Source organism: Bombina bombina, chromosome 10, assembly GCF_027579735.1.
Source record: "Bombina bombina isolate aBomBom1 chromosome 10, aBomBom1.pri, whole genome shotgun sequence".
Classification (NCBI taxonomy): Eukaryota; Metazoa; Chordata; class Amphibia; order Anura; family Bombinatoridae; genus Bombina; species Bombina bombina.
In genome coordinates, this window is record NC_069508.1 from 65,969,072 (window position 1) to 65,987,435 (window position 18,364).

At 38.3% G+C, this 18,364-nt stretch overlaps 1 protein-coding gene across 1 annotated transcript in view; it reads right to left on the bottom strand.

The window, feature by feature from the left end:
* The window catches only part of IMP3 (IMP U3 small nucleolar ribonucleoprotein 3), a 263,171-nt gene extending 245,301 nt beyond the window's left edge, over window positions 1–17,870 (bottom strand). The window contains exons 1-2 of the mRNA XM_053693144.1: window positions 17,615–17,870; window positions 1,470–1,577 (exon numbers count right to left, since the gene is read on the bottom strand). Of these exons, the coding sequence (XP_053549119.1) occupies window positions 1,470–1,577; window positions 17,615–17,751 (245 nt within the window). The 5' untranslated portion in view covers window positions 17,752–17,870. The remainder of the gene's footprint in view (window positions 1–1,469; window positions 1,578–17,614) is intronic.
* Between the last annotated feature and the right edge of the window lie 494 nt (window positions 17,871–18,364).

Sequence of the window (18,364 nt, forward strand, 5' to 3'; positions counted from 1 at the left end):
ATTTAAGTGGCAGTTTGTATTGGTGAAAGGAATGTATTCGCTGGAATAATTTGTAGTAAAATGACCTTTTTATTTTGCATAAGCAGTGAATATGGTTAAGCATGATTATACATTGATGCTTAATATAAAATCTTAATGTACAGCTATAGGTTTTTTGGAAAATAAAATACGAAAAAACTCTTTCTTAAAAAAAAAAAAGAAATATCATAACACATTATAGATCCAAGGATATGCAAAACATTGTTGACAAACTAGTCTGTTTTCTAAGATACACTTCAAAAAATAATTTTGGAAAAAAAATATTAAGAGTTTTATGAACCCAAAAGTTTACTCACCTTTCATGAATAAACGTCCTCTTTGGCACTGCAGTTTTTTAAATAAAAAAAAAAATACGTCACAGGCTTGCCGTCTAATCAAAATGCGCCCAGTTGCACGTTTAACTAAATGTAGCGTGCTCCTGCGCTCAGCAAAGCTATTGGCTGCTTTACCCAGAGCCAGAGTGAGCTACAATTTGTTGAACAACATAACAGGGTACTGCGATTAGACAGCAAGGCCAAGACATTTTTTTTTTATTATTGCAGCGCAGAATTGGATGTCTGTACATGCAAAGTAAGTCAACTTTTGTGTGCATAAATCTCTAATTTCACGTTAGTAAAAAGATATGGCTATCCTTATGGTTACATAATCTGTACATAGTGCAGAATCCTATAAACATCTGCTGTCCCTTTAAGTAAAGGGTCGACAAATCTAGGAGCCAGTAAGAATACTTAGGAGCCAGGCACACATTTAGCAGCCAAGCCCTGCTTTAAGTAATACAAACAACATAATTTTAATAATTATGTTTGCAATTTAATAAATATGTGAAAAGTACCAAGTATTGCTTGAACATAAACAGAGTAGATAGATCTTTGGACAGGAGACAACCAAAATGTGTACAGTAGTATTAAAGGGAGATGAAACTCAATATTGATGTGATTTTAAATAACTTTCCATTTTTTTTCTATGATTTACATTTGTTTTGTACTCTTTGTATCATTTGTTGAAAAGTATACCTAAGTAGGCTTAGAAGCTTCTGATTGGTGGCAGCAAATATATGCCGCTTGCCATTGGCTTTCAGCTAGCTCCCAGTAGGGCATTACTGCTCCTTCAACAAAGGATACTAAGAAAATTAAGATAGTAGAGGTAAACTGGAAAGTTGTTTAAAATAATATCATCTATCTGAATTATAAAAGTAATATTTGGGGTTTTATGTCCCTTTAAGTGAAGGGTAAACTGTGGGTGTTGCCTTACAATTTCCTGCTGCAGCTTCCTATAGGTTACTTATAAAACATTATACACACATCACTGTCACAAAGTGTTCATGAAACTTGTACACTCAAGAGCCTACTTCAGTATGCCCTCATGGATATGTGTTACCTTATGATGAGGTAAAGCTATTTAACAAAGCATTATCAATAAAGGTCACTTACAGTTTTTCTAGAAGCTTGGCAGTGCTCTGGACACGGAACGGATCTTTCTCGTCCAAATCACTGATTTTCTGAGCAAGATCTCTAATATTCCTGCTGAGCTTGTTGTATCTGAAAATCACAAAAGAGAAACCACACATAATATAAACTGATGTCCTTGTGTTGACTAAATCTACTTAATTTAATGTGTGTGAAGGCTAATAGTCCTTAGGCACCAATAAAGATGTGAGAGCATTCCTTATTAGCACAGACAGTACATATACAGCATTATTAGTTGTGCACAAAGAGATTTTTATATATATATATATATATATATCACACACATACCACATACACAGTATCTCACAAAAGTGAGTACAACCCTCACATTTTTGTAAATATTTTATTATATCTTTTCATGTGACAACACTGAAGAAATGACACTTTGCTACAATGTAAAGTGTACAGTCTGTATAACAGTGTAAATTTGTTATCCCCTCAAAATAACTCAACACACAGCCATTAATGTCTAAACCGTTGGCAACAAAAGTGAGTACACCCCTAAGTGGAAATGTCCAAATTGGGCCCAATTAGCCATTTTCCCTCCCTCTGTGTCATGTGACTCGTTAGTGTTACAAGGTCTCAGGTGTGTTAAATTTGGTGCTATCGCTCTCATGCTCTCTCATACCGGTCACTGGAAGTTCAACATGGCACCTCATGGCAAAGAGCTCTCAGAGGATCTAAAAAAATAATTGTTGCTCTACATAAAGATGACCTAGGCTATAAGAAGATTGCCAAGACCCTGAAACTGAGCTGCAGCACGGTGGGCAAGACCATACAGCAGTTTCACAGGACAGGTTCCACTCAGAACAGGCCTCGCCATGGTCGACCAAAGAAGTTGAGTGCACGTGCTCAGCGTCATATCCAGAGGTTGTCTTTGGGAAATAGACGTATGAATGCTGCCAGCATTGCTGCAGAGGTTTAAGGGGTGGGGGTCAGCCTGTCAGTGCTCAGACCATACGCCGCACACTGCATCAAATTGGTCTGCATGGCTGTCGTCCAAGAAGGAAACCTCTTCTAAAGATGATGCACAAGAAAGCCTGCAGTTTGCTGAATACAAGCAGACTAAGGACATGGATTACTGGAACCATGTTCTGTGGTCTGATGAGAAGTTTGGTTCAGATGGTGTAAAGCGTGTGTGGCGGCAACCAGGTGAGGAGTACAAAGACAAGTGTGTCTTGCCTACAGTCAAGCATAGTGGTGGGAGTGTCATGGTCTGGGCCTGCAGTATTCCAACATGATAACAACCCAAAGAACACCTCCAAGACAACCCCTACCATGCTAAAGAAGCTGAGGGTAACGGTGATGGACTGGCCAAGCATGTCTCCAGACCTAAACCCTATTGAGCATCCTTAAACGGAAGGTGGGGGAGCACAAGGTCTCCAACATCCACCAGCTTCATGATGTCGTCAAGGAGGAGTGGAAGAGGACTCCAGTGGCAACCTGTGAAGCTCTGGTGAACTCCATGCCCAAGAGGGTTAAGGCAGTGCTGGAAAATAATGGTGGCCACACAAAATATTGACACTTTTGGTCCAATTTGGAAATTTCCACTTAGGGGTTTACTCACTTTTGTTGCCAACGGTTTAGACATTAATGGCTGTGTGTTGAGTTATTTTGAGGGGGAAATAAATATTTATTAGGGGTGCAATAGTGATCGGTTTAGTTAAACACTAGCACAGCACAGTATTTAATTAGTATTCAATAAATACTGTACCTGTAAAATAGTGACAATTACTATAGTAAAATTTGCCAGACTATAGCACTGAGACACAGATTGCACTGTAATGCTGTAAACAGAGTGAACTGCGCATAACAAAATGGTGCCAGTCACTTTACTCGCAATCTCATGAAGATTACAGCACTGTTTCAAAATCCTTGGAGGTTGAAATTCAGCTCCACAAAGCGCTGTAAAGTGAAGTATACCTGTATATATTATATAAACAAAGGGCCAAATTAAGCGTTGATCGGAAAATTGCACTTTCGCAAGCGCGATATTTGTGCTCCACTTGTAATACCAGCGCACGCAATTGTGCCCTGGTATTTTAAGAGGCCCGCAATGCAAGGAAGTTTTCCACAGGCTTCCGTGAGACACAGAATGAGAACTAGTGCAGCGAAGGGGGTAAGTTGTGCAGTGTTAGGGAGAGTATATATATATATATATATATATTTACAGGGAACACACAGTTCCTATAGACCGCTATGTAAATGCACTTTTCAGTGCTGGGTTTTTTTTCTAACGCCCCACACATGCACCACTTTTAACCCCTTAGAACTGATAAGTGCAGGTATTTTTAATATAAAAAAAAAAAAAAAAAAAAGCTACTATTTTGTATTTTTAAAAAAATAACCTAACGCTGTATTTTGGGGCAATCGGGTGACATTTAGAAAACTAACCAGGAGGTCTGACCTCTGGTTAATTTTCTGAGCGCTAATTGCTACAGCGATCTTGCGGTAGCAATAACCAGCCACTTGTAATAGCTGGTTATTTATCGCGCCTGCAAACAGGCAAATTTGTCCGTTTGCTGACACGATAAATTAGCGCCCTACTTGTAAACTATTCCAAAATTTAGGTAACACACACACATTAAGAAAGACAGCTATGGCTGGCTGCAACATAGCAGAGACACTGCACCCAAGCAGAAGTGGCATGCAGCTGTGCCAAAAAAGCTAAACAGCAAAATCAGGACAATTTAACGGAGGGATATAACCTATTTTCTAAGTTCCCTAGTGCAGGGCTTGATAATCCCAGAGAGCAACACAGCACTACAAAATGCCCTGGTTTCGCTCCTTAGAAAGAGAGACGTTCAGGACTTACTGCTGAACCTCTATTCTTCTGCAATTCCGGCACAACTGCAAATTGATTACTCTCCACTTCTGCAGCCACATACTTTGGGTAAACACCACTTCTTTTCTTCCAGTTCCTAGGTGACTGGAGTTGGACTGTATTGCTGTACAACGTGTTGCAGCCTTTTTGACACCCACTGGACTAATTGCATCTATTACTGGCTCTCTGCACATCAGTTTCTTGGACAGCAGGAGGGATTTGCTCTATGCTTTCTACACTTTTACTGCATTGATTTTATCTATGATACAGAAAATATATTTCCAATATCACATCAAATTGATACTCTCCCTCCCATCCCCTTCGCTCTGCTCACAATCTCCTACTCTCCTCCTCTCTTGTCACCTCATCACACTCCCGTTTACAGGACTTCTCCAGACTGGCTCCCATCTTGTGGAACTCTCTGCCTCGCTCCACAAGACTCTCCCCTAGTTTTAAAAGCTTCAAGTGCTCCCTAAAGACTGTACTGTTCAGGGATGCATACAACCTACACTAACCCTTCTTTATACCAGTTCCTCTCCTCCATTGCTATCCCCTGAACCCCCTTAGCATGTAAGCCTAAAAGTCCAGCTGTTTTTAGATCACCTTCTTAAGAGCTGACTACAACAGTGCAACTCTTGGCAGGGCCCTCTACCCATTTGATCCCTATAATTGTTTTGTTGTACTCCGCCTTTGTTTATAGCGCTGCGGAATCTGTTGGCGCTCTACAAATAACCGATAATAATAATTCTTAAGTGTTAAAGGGATACTGAACCCATTTTTTTTTCTTTCATGATTCAAATACAGCATGCAATTTTAAGCAACTTTCTAATTTACTATCAATTTTTCTTCATTCTCTTGGTATTTTTATTTGAAAAAGCAGGAATTTAAGCTTACAAGCCAGCCCATTTTTTGTTCATTACCCTGGATGGTGCTTGCTGATTGGTGGGTACATTTAGCCACTAATCAGCAAGCTGTTCCCAGGTTCTGAACCAAAGATGGGACAGCTCTTAAAGGGACATTAAACCCAAACATTTGCTTTCACGATTCAGAGAGAGAATACAATTTTAAACAACATTCCAATTTACTTCTATTATCTAATTTGCTTCATTCTTTAGATTTCATTTGTTAAAGAAATAGCAATGCACATGGGTGAGCCAATCACATGAGGCAAATATTTGCAGCCACCAATAAGAAGCTACTGAGCCTATCTAGATATGCTTTTCAGTTAAGACTATCAAGAGAATGAAGCAAATCAGATTATAGAAGTAAATTAGAAAGTTGTTTAAAATGGTATTCTCTATCTGAATCATGAAAGAAAAAATGTGGGTTTAATGTCCCTTTAAGATTACATTCCTGCTTTTTCAAATAAAGATACCAAGAGAACAAAGAAAAATTGATAAACAGGAGTAAATTAGAAAGTTGCTTTAAATTGCAGAATATATCTGAATCATGAAAGGAAAAAAAAAACGGGTTAGTATCCCTTTAATCTAATTTATTAAAACTATAATAGGTGATAATTATTTTCTGCATGACAGAACGTAGGAAAGTGGTGGCTCTGCATAATGAATCAAACAGTGGTGACATTATATAAAACACATGAAGCTTGAGTCAGGATGACCTTTTCTTTGCAACCATTACACCTAGCATGATACTAGGGCTGCACTATTAATCGCAGATGCGATTTTAAACTGCGACTAATCGCCCGTGGTTTTAAAACCACGAGAGAACGCGATTTTGGAGGGAAAAAAAATACTCTGTTCGTCATAAAAACGGAGGCGGAGGAGGATGAGAGGCGGACCAGTGTGCGGCTCTGAGAATGCCTGCGAAACAGCTATTTTGAAAGAGATTGCAGAGTGTGTGTGGGAGCATTCATCTGGGAGTAGTGTGGCGGTGGTCAAGCGGTGGTGGGACAGCTCAAAGTTGTGAGCAATAAAGTGAGTATTGTATAAAAACTTTAAAGAGCCTTACTGACTTTTTTTTTTTTTTTAACTTCTGTGACGCATAACATTGAGTTTAATTACATTTTACAATATATTTTATTTATATATGTTCATTGAGGGTTGCTTGTAGGATGTATTTTGAAGTGAATTGTAAATATTTCAACATGTTACAAAAAATATATATAAATAATACTCTATTGCGCTTATATTAATTATACAGAACTTCACAACAGTCATACTACTGTAAAGTCAGCACTTTTCAGGTTTCTCCATGCATACACTGCTTCATATGTTAACCCCTTAACGACCGAGGACGTGCAGGGTACGTCCTCAAAAAAAAGGCAGTTAATGCCTGAGAACGTACCCTGCACGTCCTCGGTTTGGAAAGCAGCTGGAAGCGATCCTGCTCGCTTCCAGCTGCTTTCCGGTTATTGCAGTGATGCCTCGATATGGAGGCATCCTGCAATAACCTTTGGTAGCCATCCGGTGCAGAGAGAGCCACTCTGTGGCCCTCTCTGCACCGGAGATCGGTGGCTACCTGCGTTGGTGGGTGGGAGCCGGACCGGGAGGCGGGTGGCGGCCATCGATGGCCCTGGTTATGTGCAGGGGGGGCGGGATCGTGGGCGGGGACGAGCAGGGGCGCGCACGGACGCGCGCGCGTGCACGGGAGGGCGGGGGCGGGCGCGTGCACGGGGAGGGAGCGGGTGGGAACCGCTACACTACAGAAAATGATTTAATAAAAAATGTATAAATATCGAAATCTGGAAAAAAAAAAAAGATCAGCAAGGTGGTGGGGGATTGTCTGTGTGGGGGGGGGAAGCTACACTACAGAAAAAAGCCCCAAAAAAATAAAAAAAGCACTTTTTTTTGCAAACTGGGTACTGGCAGACAGCTGCCAGTACCCAAGATGGCCCCCAATGAGGCAGAGGGGAGGGTTAGAGAGCGGTTTTGGGGGGGATCAGGGAGGTTGGGGGCTAAGGGGGGGATCCTACACCCTAGCATATGTAAATATGCTAAAAAAAAATTTTATTTTTTTTAAAAAACCCTTTTATTTTAGTACTGGCAGACTTTCTGCCAGTACTTAAGATGGCGGGGACAATTGTGGGGTGGGGGAGGGAAGGGAGCTGTTTGGGAGGGATCAGGGGGTGGGATGTGTCAGGTGGGAGGCTGATCTCTACACTAAAGCTAAAATTAACCCTGCAAGCTCCCTACAAACTCCCTAATTAACCCCTTCACTGCTAGCCATAATACACGTGTGAGGCGCAGCAGGATTTAGCGGCCTTCTAATTACCAGAAAGCAACGCCAAAGTCATATATGTCTGCTATTTCTGAACAAAGGGGATCCCAGACAAGTATTTACAACCATTTGTGCCATAATTGCACAAGCTGTTTGTAAATTATTTCAGTGAGAAACCTAAAATTGTGAAAAATTTAACTTTTTTTTCAATTTGATCGCATTTGGCGGTGAAATGGTGGCATGAAATATACCAAAATGTGCCTAGATCAATACTTGGGGTTGTCTACTATACTACACTAAAGCTAAAATTAACCCTACAAGCTCCCTAAAAGCTCCCTAATTAACCCCTTAACTGCTGGGCATAATACACTTGTGGTGCGCAGTGGCATTTAGCGGCCTTCTAATTACCAAAAAGCAACGCCAAAGCCATATATGTCTGCTATTTCTGAACAAAGGGGATCCCAGAGAAGAATTTACAACCATGTATGCCATAATTGCACAAGTTGTTTGTAAATAATTTCAGTGAGAAACCAAAAGTTTGTGAAAAAATTTGTGAAAAAGTGAACGATTTTTTGTATTTGATCGCATTTGGCGGTGAAATGGTGGTATGAAATATACCAAAATTGTCCTAGATCAATACTTTGGGATGTCTACTAAAAAAAAATATATACATGTCAAGGGATATTCAGGGATTCCTGAAAGATATTAGTGTTCTAATGTAACTAGCGCTAATTTTGGAAAAAAGTGGTTTGGAAATAGCAAAGTGCTACTTGTATTTATGGCCCTATAACTTGCACAAAAAGCAAAGAACATGTAAACATTGGGTATTTCTAAACTCAGGACAAAATTTTGAAACTATTTAGCATGGGTGTTTTTTGGTGGTTGTAGATATGTAACAGATTTTGGGGGTCAAAGTTAGAAAAAGTGTGTTTTTTTCAATTTTTCCTCATATTTTATATTTTTTTTTATAGTAAATTATAAGATATGATGAAAATAATGGTATCTTTAGAAAGTCCATTTAGTGGCGAGAAAAACGGTATATAATATGTGTGGGTACAGTAAATGAGTAAGAAGAAAATTACAGCTAAACACAAACACCGCAAAAATGTAAAAATAGCCTTGGTCCCAAACGGACAGAAAATGGAAAAGTGCTGTGGTCATTAAGGGGTTAAAGTGACAGTCTAGGCCAAAATAAACTTTCATGATTCAGATAGGGCATGTAATTTTAAACAATTTTCCAATTTGCTTTTATCATCAATTTTGCTTTGTACTCTCTGTATTCTTAGTTGAAAGCTTAAAGGGACATTAAACACTAAATACACGCTAGATAGAATGATGCATTCAAAGAAAAGATTAGTCCATGACTAACATGTAGATGTTTTTTTAAAGTTTCATTAGTTGTTTAAAAAGTGACAAAATAAGTGTAAAGTTTTAGTGTTTATAAAACACTGGGAGCTGCCATGTTGTAACTTGTGTTACCTTCTCTGCTGTGGCCAATTAGGGTCAGTTATAAATAGGTCACTAGAGTGTGCAGCCAATGGTTGTGCTGGATTTAACAGTGTTCTGCACTTCCATTTCTAACAGGAACTGAAAAGCTCACAATTTCAGAATGGAATTACAGGCACAGAGAACAAAATAAATAATGACAGTATATTGCAGAGTTGTTTTATTATATACAATTTATCATTTTATATTACCTTCTCAAAGTGTTTAATGTCCCTTTAACCTAGGAGGTTCATATGCTAATTTCTTAGACCTTGAAGCCCACCTCTTTCAGATTGCATTTTAACAGTTTTTCACCACTAGAGGGTGTTAGTTCACGTATTTCATATAGATAACACTGTGCTCGTGCACGAGAAGTTATCTGGGAGCAGGCACTGATTGGCTAGACTGCAAGTCTGTCAAAAGAACTGAAAAAAGGGGCAGTTTGCAGAGGCTTAGATACAAGATAATCACAGAGGTTAAAAGTATATTATTATAACTGTGTTAGTTATGCAAAACTGGGAAATGGGTAATAAAGGGATTATCTATCTTTTAAAACAATAAAAATTCTGGTGTAGACTGTCCCTTTAATCATATCACAGTTAGAATGACTGTCCAAGAAAACATGACAATGATGTGTCAGAAGACCTAAGAATTGGCTAGTGGCTACTATGTAACCACAGCACAGGCAGCTAATTTTATTTGAACTATTTTGTGGTTTGTATTTTTATGCTCCAAGAGTGTATCGGACATTGAGAAACATGTACAGTAAGATTCTGTAGTGTTAAAGAAACATTTTATTGAAAAAGTAAGGCGTTATAGTAATTTTTAATAAAATTGCAATTGCGTTTGTTTTGGGGGTTTTTTAAATCACAATTTCTTTCCATCCATATCGCCCAGCCCTACATGATACTGGCATGTCTAAATGGAAAATGTATAAATCTGTAGACGGAAAGGTCCTCAAGCAGAGAACCTGTCCACAAGCAATTGCCACTTGGCAAAATATAAGACTGAAGAGGAGCTCCGTTTAATCCAGCCCCCTGCTCTTGGACAACCAATTGCATGAGAGCAGGGTCTATCAATCACCCCGAACAAGTGAGCTTGAAGTGTTTTATCTCTGGCACCTAGGACAGAGGTCAGCAACCTTGGCTCTCCTGATGTTTTGGAACTACATTTCCCATGATGCTCAGACAGCCTAAAGAATGTCTTAGCATCATTAGAAATGTAGTTCCAAAACATCTGGAGAGCCAAGGTTGATGACCCCTGACCTAGGATAACAAGCAGAGATTGTGTATTTTGTTTGGTTGAAGACTCAATCTCGCATTCCTGAACTGCAAGTTCTCAAAAGCTGTAAATGCATCTTGATAACTTTTTCAAGCCCTACAGTAAATGACATTAACTTGCAGGTGAGTACTGGCAGGTTTTGGCCAAGGGACCAGTACAACTCACACTTGTGTCACTGTATAGCGATGATAATGAACATTTATACACTAATAACCACAACACTCTGCACCGTATGATAATGCAGGGCTTCTATACACTAATTAACATGCTGCACTGTTTAAAGAGATATGAAACCCCACATTTTTATTTCATGATTCAGATAAAACACGCTATCTTTAACAACTTTCCAATTTACTTCTATTATCATATTTTCTCCGTTCTCTTGGTATCTTTTGTTGAAAAACAGGGACGTATGCTTAGGAGCCAGCCCATTTCTGGAGCACTATTTGGCAGCAACTTTGCAAGGATGTTATCCATTTCCAAGAGCACTATTTCCTGCTATGTAGTTCTCCAGATGCCTATCTAGGTATCTCTTTAACACAGCACATCATGGGAACAAAGAAAATTTGCCACTAGAAATTGGAATGTTTATTAAAATAGTATTCTCTGTCTGAAGCACAAAACATTTTTGGGGGGTTTAATTTCCTTTTAATTAACACAGAGTATGTATACACTGATAACATATATGCTGTACTGCAGGGCTCGACAAACCCAGGAACCAGGGAGCTACTGGCTCCTAACTTTTTGAGTTATTCTCCTTATATCTATATGCAATTAACTCTGTCTGGCTCCTAAATATTGTTACTGGCTCCTAATTTTTAAACAGATTTGTCGAGCACTGCAGTGTACTGTATAATTATGTTGTGGGTTTATACAAAAAAAAAAAAACAGAACAAACTGCCCTTTATAATGATGATAGGTGCCTATTCACCGATAGTGAGCACACTTTGCTGCATAATGATGCCTACCATTTATACACTGAAGATAAACACTTTACACTGTATAATTATGCCAAGTATCTATTCACTGAAATATGTTGTGCTGAAATTATGACCCTCTCTCAGGATGAATTTGATTTAAATGCTGCAGAAAAATGGTAATAACTTTTACTAGAAGCATTTTTGCTAACGGAAGTATATTGCAAAAATACTTCTATTTCAAATTTAGATGCACCTATGCACATTACATTTATGACCCTTCTGTCCCTTTAATAAAGGATACCAAGAAAGTTTTTATAAACTGTTCTCTCTGTCTTAATCATAAAAGAAGATTTTTGGGTTTCATGTCTGGTCTGCCACTACATGTAACCACTACTACTTACCCAAAAAAACTCTGCATCTTAAAGGGACAGTCTAGTCCAAAATAAACTTTCATGATTCAGATAGAGAATGTAATTTTAAACAATTTTCCAATTTACTTTTATCACCAATTTTGCATTGTTCTCTTGGTATTCTTAGTTGAAAGCTAAATATAGGAGGGTCATATGCTAATTTCTAAGCCCTTGAAGGCCGCCTCTTCTTTTAGGGCATTTCGACAGTTTTTCACCACTAGAGGGTGTTAGTTCATGTGTGTCATATAGATAACACTGTGCTCACGCACGTGGAGTTCCAGTGAGCCAGCTCTGATTGGCTAAAATGGATGTCTGTCAAAAGAACTGAAATAAGGGGGCAGTTTGCAGAGGCTTAGACACAAGGTAATCACAGAGGTAAAAAGTGTATTTATATAACTGTGTTGGTTATGCAAAACTAGGGAATGGGTAATAAAGGGATTATCTATCTTTTTAAACAATAACAACAATTCTGGTGTAGACTGTCCCTTTAAGGGACCCTTCCACCCTAAATTGAACCATCAATCTTAATGGATCCCCTGAATGATTAAAGGGACAGTATACACTCATTTTCATATAACTGCATGTAATAGACACTACTATAAAGAATAAGATGCACAGATACTGATATAAAAATCCAGTATAAAACTGTTTAAAAACTTACTTAGAAGTTCTAAGTTTAGCTCTGTTGAAAGGGTGGCTGGAAAGCCCACTGCAAGTGGCAAATAAGACCCTCCCCCCTCTCCCTTCTTTTGCATATGAAAAGACCCTTTACACAAACAGGAGCAAGCTGGAGAAGGTAGCTGACGGTATTCACATAAAACTTTGGGGCTTGGTTAGGAGTCTGAAAATCAGAGCAATGTTATTTAAAAATAAGCAAAACTATACATTTATTTTAAAAAAAAACTTCATGGGCTTTATAAATAGATCATCTACAAAACATTTATGCAAAGAAAAAATGAGTGTATAATGTCCCTTTAAGCTCTTGATTGGCACCTAGCTTATGTATGCTGTGCTGATCTTTAGCCTTTTTTTGATTTTTTAATCCACTTTCTAATACAAAGTGTCATGAAAATGTATACTGAAGTTGCATAGTCCCAATATACTTTTGACTTCTACTTTCTTTTAACACTAACTATTGATGTTATATGTTAAAGGTATAGTAAACCCAAAAACTTTTAAAATATTTTTTAAAGTTTCATTATATATATTAAATATTTTAAATAAGTACCTGTTAAACTATTTCCCTCGTTTTCTAGTTATTCCATATTAAAATTATTTATTTTGCCAAACCCATTTTATTCTCATTATGTGCGCCCTATAATGAAGTTCTACCTAGGTAGAATCATCATGGAGACCCGCATGCGCACATCATTCTTTTAAAATAAACGCATGCGCATCTTGGCCGCTCAGCCCTAGCTAATGCGGCGCATTACTGACACGGGAAGCAGGGTGGACTTCATTATAGTCGCCGTTGGTAGGAGTGGCACACCAGAGCACTGAAGATTCACGGAGCAGAAGCATGGGGAATCGTCTATGTCAGTTTGCTCGAGATAAGTATAATAAGTACCCCTAGGCTAATGAGCAATTTGATTTGATTTTAGTAAAAGGAAAGTAACCCCTAGACTAACGAGCATTTTTTTAACCCCTAGAAAAGTTAGCATGTTGGGTTATTTCTTATGATAAAGTAGACAACCCACAGCAATAATTTTTAACACCTAGACTAACAAGCAAGTTTTTTTGTTCTTACAACAGATTAATTACAGGCAATGCAAATATTAAAAGCAACAGCAACTTCGGATGTGACTAAAGTGAATAATTAACATCTGAAGTTGCTGTTGCTTTTAACCTTTTCATCTCTTGCGATTAATCTGTTGTGAGAACAAAAAACAAACTTGCTTTTTAGTCTAGGGGTTAAAAATAATTGCTGGTTAGTCACTATGTGCTGTCTGCCTTATAAGAAGATTATATTTGCCTTGAGCAAAGTAAAATATAAGCCCCTGTAGTATGTGGAAACTATTGATATTGTCAAACGGTCTGCGCATGCAAGGTTTCAATAAAGAAAGAGCGTTCTATTAATATTTAAATGAAATGGGCGGAAACACTTGCCTATTGGATGGGATGATTAGTTTATCTTGCATAAACTCTTCCTATTTTATGGGCGGTCGTTACTACTTGTTGTAAGTGAATTTTAAAGTTAAATTAAAGATATTAAAAGCTTCTTTTCAGGAAAAAAAAGTAAGATGATTTTATTGCATCAATATCTATAAATTATAATTATGTCTTTTTTTTTTAATATTTGGCTAAGATTTCTAACCCTTTAAAGGGACACAAACCTCAAAAGCAAACTCCCCATTAAATGCTTCCAAAAATTGTGCTTTTTTACTCCCCATATTTAAAGGGATATTGAACTCTAAATACATTTTATAAGCATAGTATTGAGGTTATTCCCCACCTAGTCATGGGTGCCGTCAAGTGGAAATCCATCTTTCACTACTTTCCAATGCTGACCTGTTTGCACATGTGCAGAAACTCACCTTCAGATACCTGCAGTGTAATCTAAATTCCAATATGGCAGCACCCATGATTAGAGTGAGGCGCATGAAATCTATTTAGTGTTCAGTGTCCCTTTTAAATATGTTTCTGTTTGCTGGATCCAGTTTAGGACCGGGGCTACAATAGAGGAATAGCTTGGGCTTCATAGTAGGGGAAATATGTGGTGGCATAATGGTTAGAATGGACGGGCTCTCCCCTGCAATATAGTGAGGCAGAGAGTGCTGGTCAGCCAAAGCTGCTTGACGCATCTGGCTAAAATATCTCACTGCACAGTCACTGTGCTCCAAGTTGGTGAAGCCTGTGACAGCAGTGGGACTCGCATCCACCTACAGCCTACTGGGTATTACTAGGACTGCTGGGCACTTGTAATTGATTTAAATCACTAGTCAGCGAGACGATTTAAAGTGAAGGTAAACTTTGGTGAATGAAAGCCCTTTTTTTTTTTTAAATACTATTAAAAACAGGGGCACTTTCATTAATTAAAGTTTACAAAGCAGACATTTTGTTAAAAAAAAAAATTACCTTTTTTTCTTGTCACAGCTAGAGCAGCTTCCCCCACCTAGAGATCCTTTATTCACACGTCAGCAATGACTAATACGGCTTCCTCCAATCACAGCATGGCCTCAGGCAATGACTACCCTGGGGGGAAAGCTGTGATTGGAGGAAGCCAGATTAGTCATTGATGACGTGTGAATAGAGGATCTCTATGTGGGGGAAGCTGCTCTAGCTGTGATAAAAAAAAAAAAAAGGTAATTTTTGTAACAAAACAGCTGCTTTGTAAACTTTGGTTTAAACTTAGGCTGTATGCGAGTCCCATTGCTTTTATGAAGGCTGCTAAAGTTTTGAAGAGAGCGTAGAGACTGAGCAGTGAGATATTTCAGTCAGATGCGTCCAGCAGCTCTGGCTAACCTGCACTCTCTGCCTCACTATGTTTCAGGGGAGTGCCCTACTATTCTAATTATTATGCCACCACATATGTCCCCTACTATGAAGCCCAAGCTATGCAGCAATAAAATAAACACACATATAAAATATATATATATATATATATATATATATATTTCATGCACCAAATTTGCACCCTCCCCTGAAGGGGTGCCCTTAGGCGGCCGCTAGATCTGCCTCTATTGTAGCACCAGTGTTGTGTCGAATCGTCAAACCTGTCGGAATATGGAACGTCACGTCAACTCCCGCAGCTACTGCTGGATCCAGCTTAGGGCCAGTGTCATGTCGAATCGCCAAACCCGTCGGAATGTGGAACCACATCACTTCCGGAGACATGGTTACTCTCAATCCGACAGGTTACGCATGCGCAACTCCCACAGCTACAAAATACTTTGATTTCCTGGAATTACTAACACTGCCAGACGGATTTTGGAACCGCTGAGTGCGCATGTGCGGGTTCCATATTGGTGCTCTCAAGAGTTTCCAGCTAACGGAAGTTGTTCTTCATGTATGTTTACTGATTCTGTCTGATTTGGAGATCAGTGTTACTTGACAGCTCTGTAAATACATGAAGAACAACTTCAGTCAGCTGGAAACTCTTGAGAGCACCAATATGGCAGCACTAATAATTAGAGTTGCTTTGCCCATCTATTTGTAGAGCTGTCAAGTAATACTGATATCCAAATTAGACAGAATCGGTAAACTCATCAGCTGGAAACTCTTGAGAGCGCCAATATGGAACCTGCGAATGCGCACTCATCCGTTCCAAAATCTGATAGGCAGTGTCAGGAATTCAAAGAATTTTATAGCTGCGGGAGTTGCGCATGCGTATCCCGTCGGATTGAGAGTAACCATGTCTCTGGAAGTGACGTGGTTTGCACATACCGACAGGTTTGACAATTCAACATGACACCGGCCCTAAGCTTGATGAACCAGCAAACATATTTAAAGGGACACTGAGAACTAAATAGATTTCATGCATCTCAATCTAATCATGGGTGCTGTCATATCTGAACTTAGATTATACTGCATATCTGAAGGCGAGTTACTGCACATGTGCAAACAGGTCAGCTTTGGAAAGTAGTGAAAGATTTCAACTTGACGGCACTCATGACTAGGTGGAGAATAACCTCAATACTATGCTTATAAAATTTATTCAGAGTTCAATATCCCTTTGTACTACAGATTCTTAACGGGGAGTGAAAAAGCACAAAAGAAGGGGACGAAGGAGGAGGGGGAGGAGCTTGGCTGCCATCTCTCTATTAGAAAAACGTATGTGATTTGGACGATTACTAGTATAACGTTAGAGGTATTGAAAATGGGATGCGGTGCAGGCGCATTGTCTTTGGCTGATCAAAAGGTATGGGATAAAGTTCTTTCGGGTGTTGACTGTCCCTTTAAGATTGAAGGTTCAATCAAGGCCCCTTCAGATGTAGAGTTTTTTTGCTGCAGAAAAAGAGTAATAACTTTTACTCAAAGCATTTTTGCTAGTGGAAGTATATTGCAAAAATGCTGATATTTCAAACTGTGCACACATGCACATTTCATTTTTTACCTTCCTATCCCTTTAAAGGGCATACTTAGGTAGGTAGCATGCCCATGTCTGGAACAGTATCTGTCAGCAGATTTTGCAAGAATGCTTTTAACAATGTTATACATTGTGCAAACACTATTTCCATTCCATCTAGTGCTCAAAGTGTTCATTATTAAAAGCATTTTTGCTAAACAGCTGCTACGTAATGCTCAAGACATGAGTACACTACCTACCTAGGTATGCTCTCCACTAAAGAATACCATGAGAACAAAGTAAATTTGATCATAGAAGTGGAGTTATAAAGTTTTATTTTAATTGTTTGATTTATCTGCATTATGAGGGGAAAATATTAGATTTCATGTCCCTTGAAGATATAAAGTAACGCCAGGACCGATTGTTTGAGAGTAATGATGCAAAGTGCAATGTATCAACATTGTCAGTAACACTTTTATCAACATTTTTGTGGCAGTAAACTAAAATATTAAGAGGTGGCTAGTAGGTCTTTTTTACATGCTACACTTAAATAACTGAATTTCTTCAATAAATTGTGACGCTCATAAAAAGGTATGAAACACATTCCAGACTATAATCATATCAAATTTTTACGTATAAACATATTTATGTAAAAACATGTTTGTAACTTTGCAATCAGTACTACTAGGCCTTAAGCTTAGCCGTTTCCCATCCCGGAAGTAGGCCTCACAGTTGCCATGGTAATGGAAACATGGCGGCGCTCAGTGCACACGTGGTCAGCTAAGCGAATACAAGACGATCACGTCATTTTCCAGCTCATTAACAAAGAAAATGCAAATGATGCTACGACTTTTTAACCACATAATTGTTGTTATTTAGCGAAAATTAATCAACATTAAGCCCCCCTTTGCCCTTTAGCAATAGGTCGTTATTATACTGAACACAAACACCCTATTTATGTGTACATTCATTATCACGCTAATAAATCAGTTTTCACAAACACTCACTTAGTATAATCTTCTCTCTTGTCCATGCGGAATTTTCTCAACACCTTCACTTCGTGTATATTATTGTCCACCTCCCAGTTGATAAAATCCACCTTTTTAAGCAGTTTCTTTTCATGATATTTTAGTTTTCTAACCATTTTTGGATCAGATGTCAAAAATATTCAGCAAAAATAAATGTCTCAATGCAGCACTAGAAACCTAGATAGCAAGAGAGCAGCCTTGATGTTTTGTTATTGAAAGGGAGACCTTCCTCTGCAGAGAGGAGGAGTTAAAGCAAATTCGCATCATAAGGTCCTATCCAGTGTGTTGTTCTATAGCACTAAAGTGGATTTATACCACAGCATTTCGTCAATATTATTTAAAATATTATTGTATTTAGTGAGGCTTAGTCTTAAGTAACTGTATAACATTTAATATATCAAAACGATGCACCCATATACAAGTTAGCTGATATATAGACTTATCAGACGTATATTATGGTTTTAAAAGGGCAATTCAGGCGATTGCCCAGTCACTTTTATGCTTTTTTTTTCTTCATTACTTATTGCATTTTTTACTATTGATATATATTTATACTATAACAGTTTAAAATATATAGGGCTTAATTAGATTAGTATTAAAAGGGATGGTGTATTGAAAATTGGTTGTTTTACCAGCAACAGAGTAGAAAATGTATGAAAAATTGTTCTTTTGTGCTTATTTTTGTATATGAAATAGCGGTTTATTCTGTGAAAACCAGAACCATTAAAA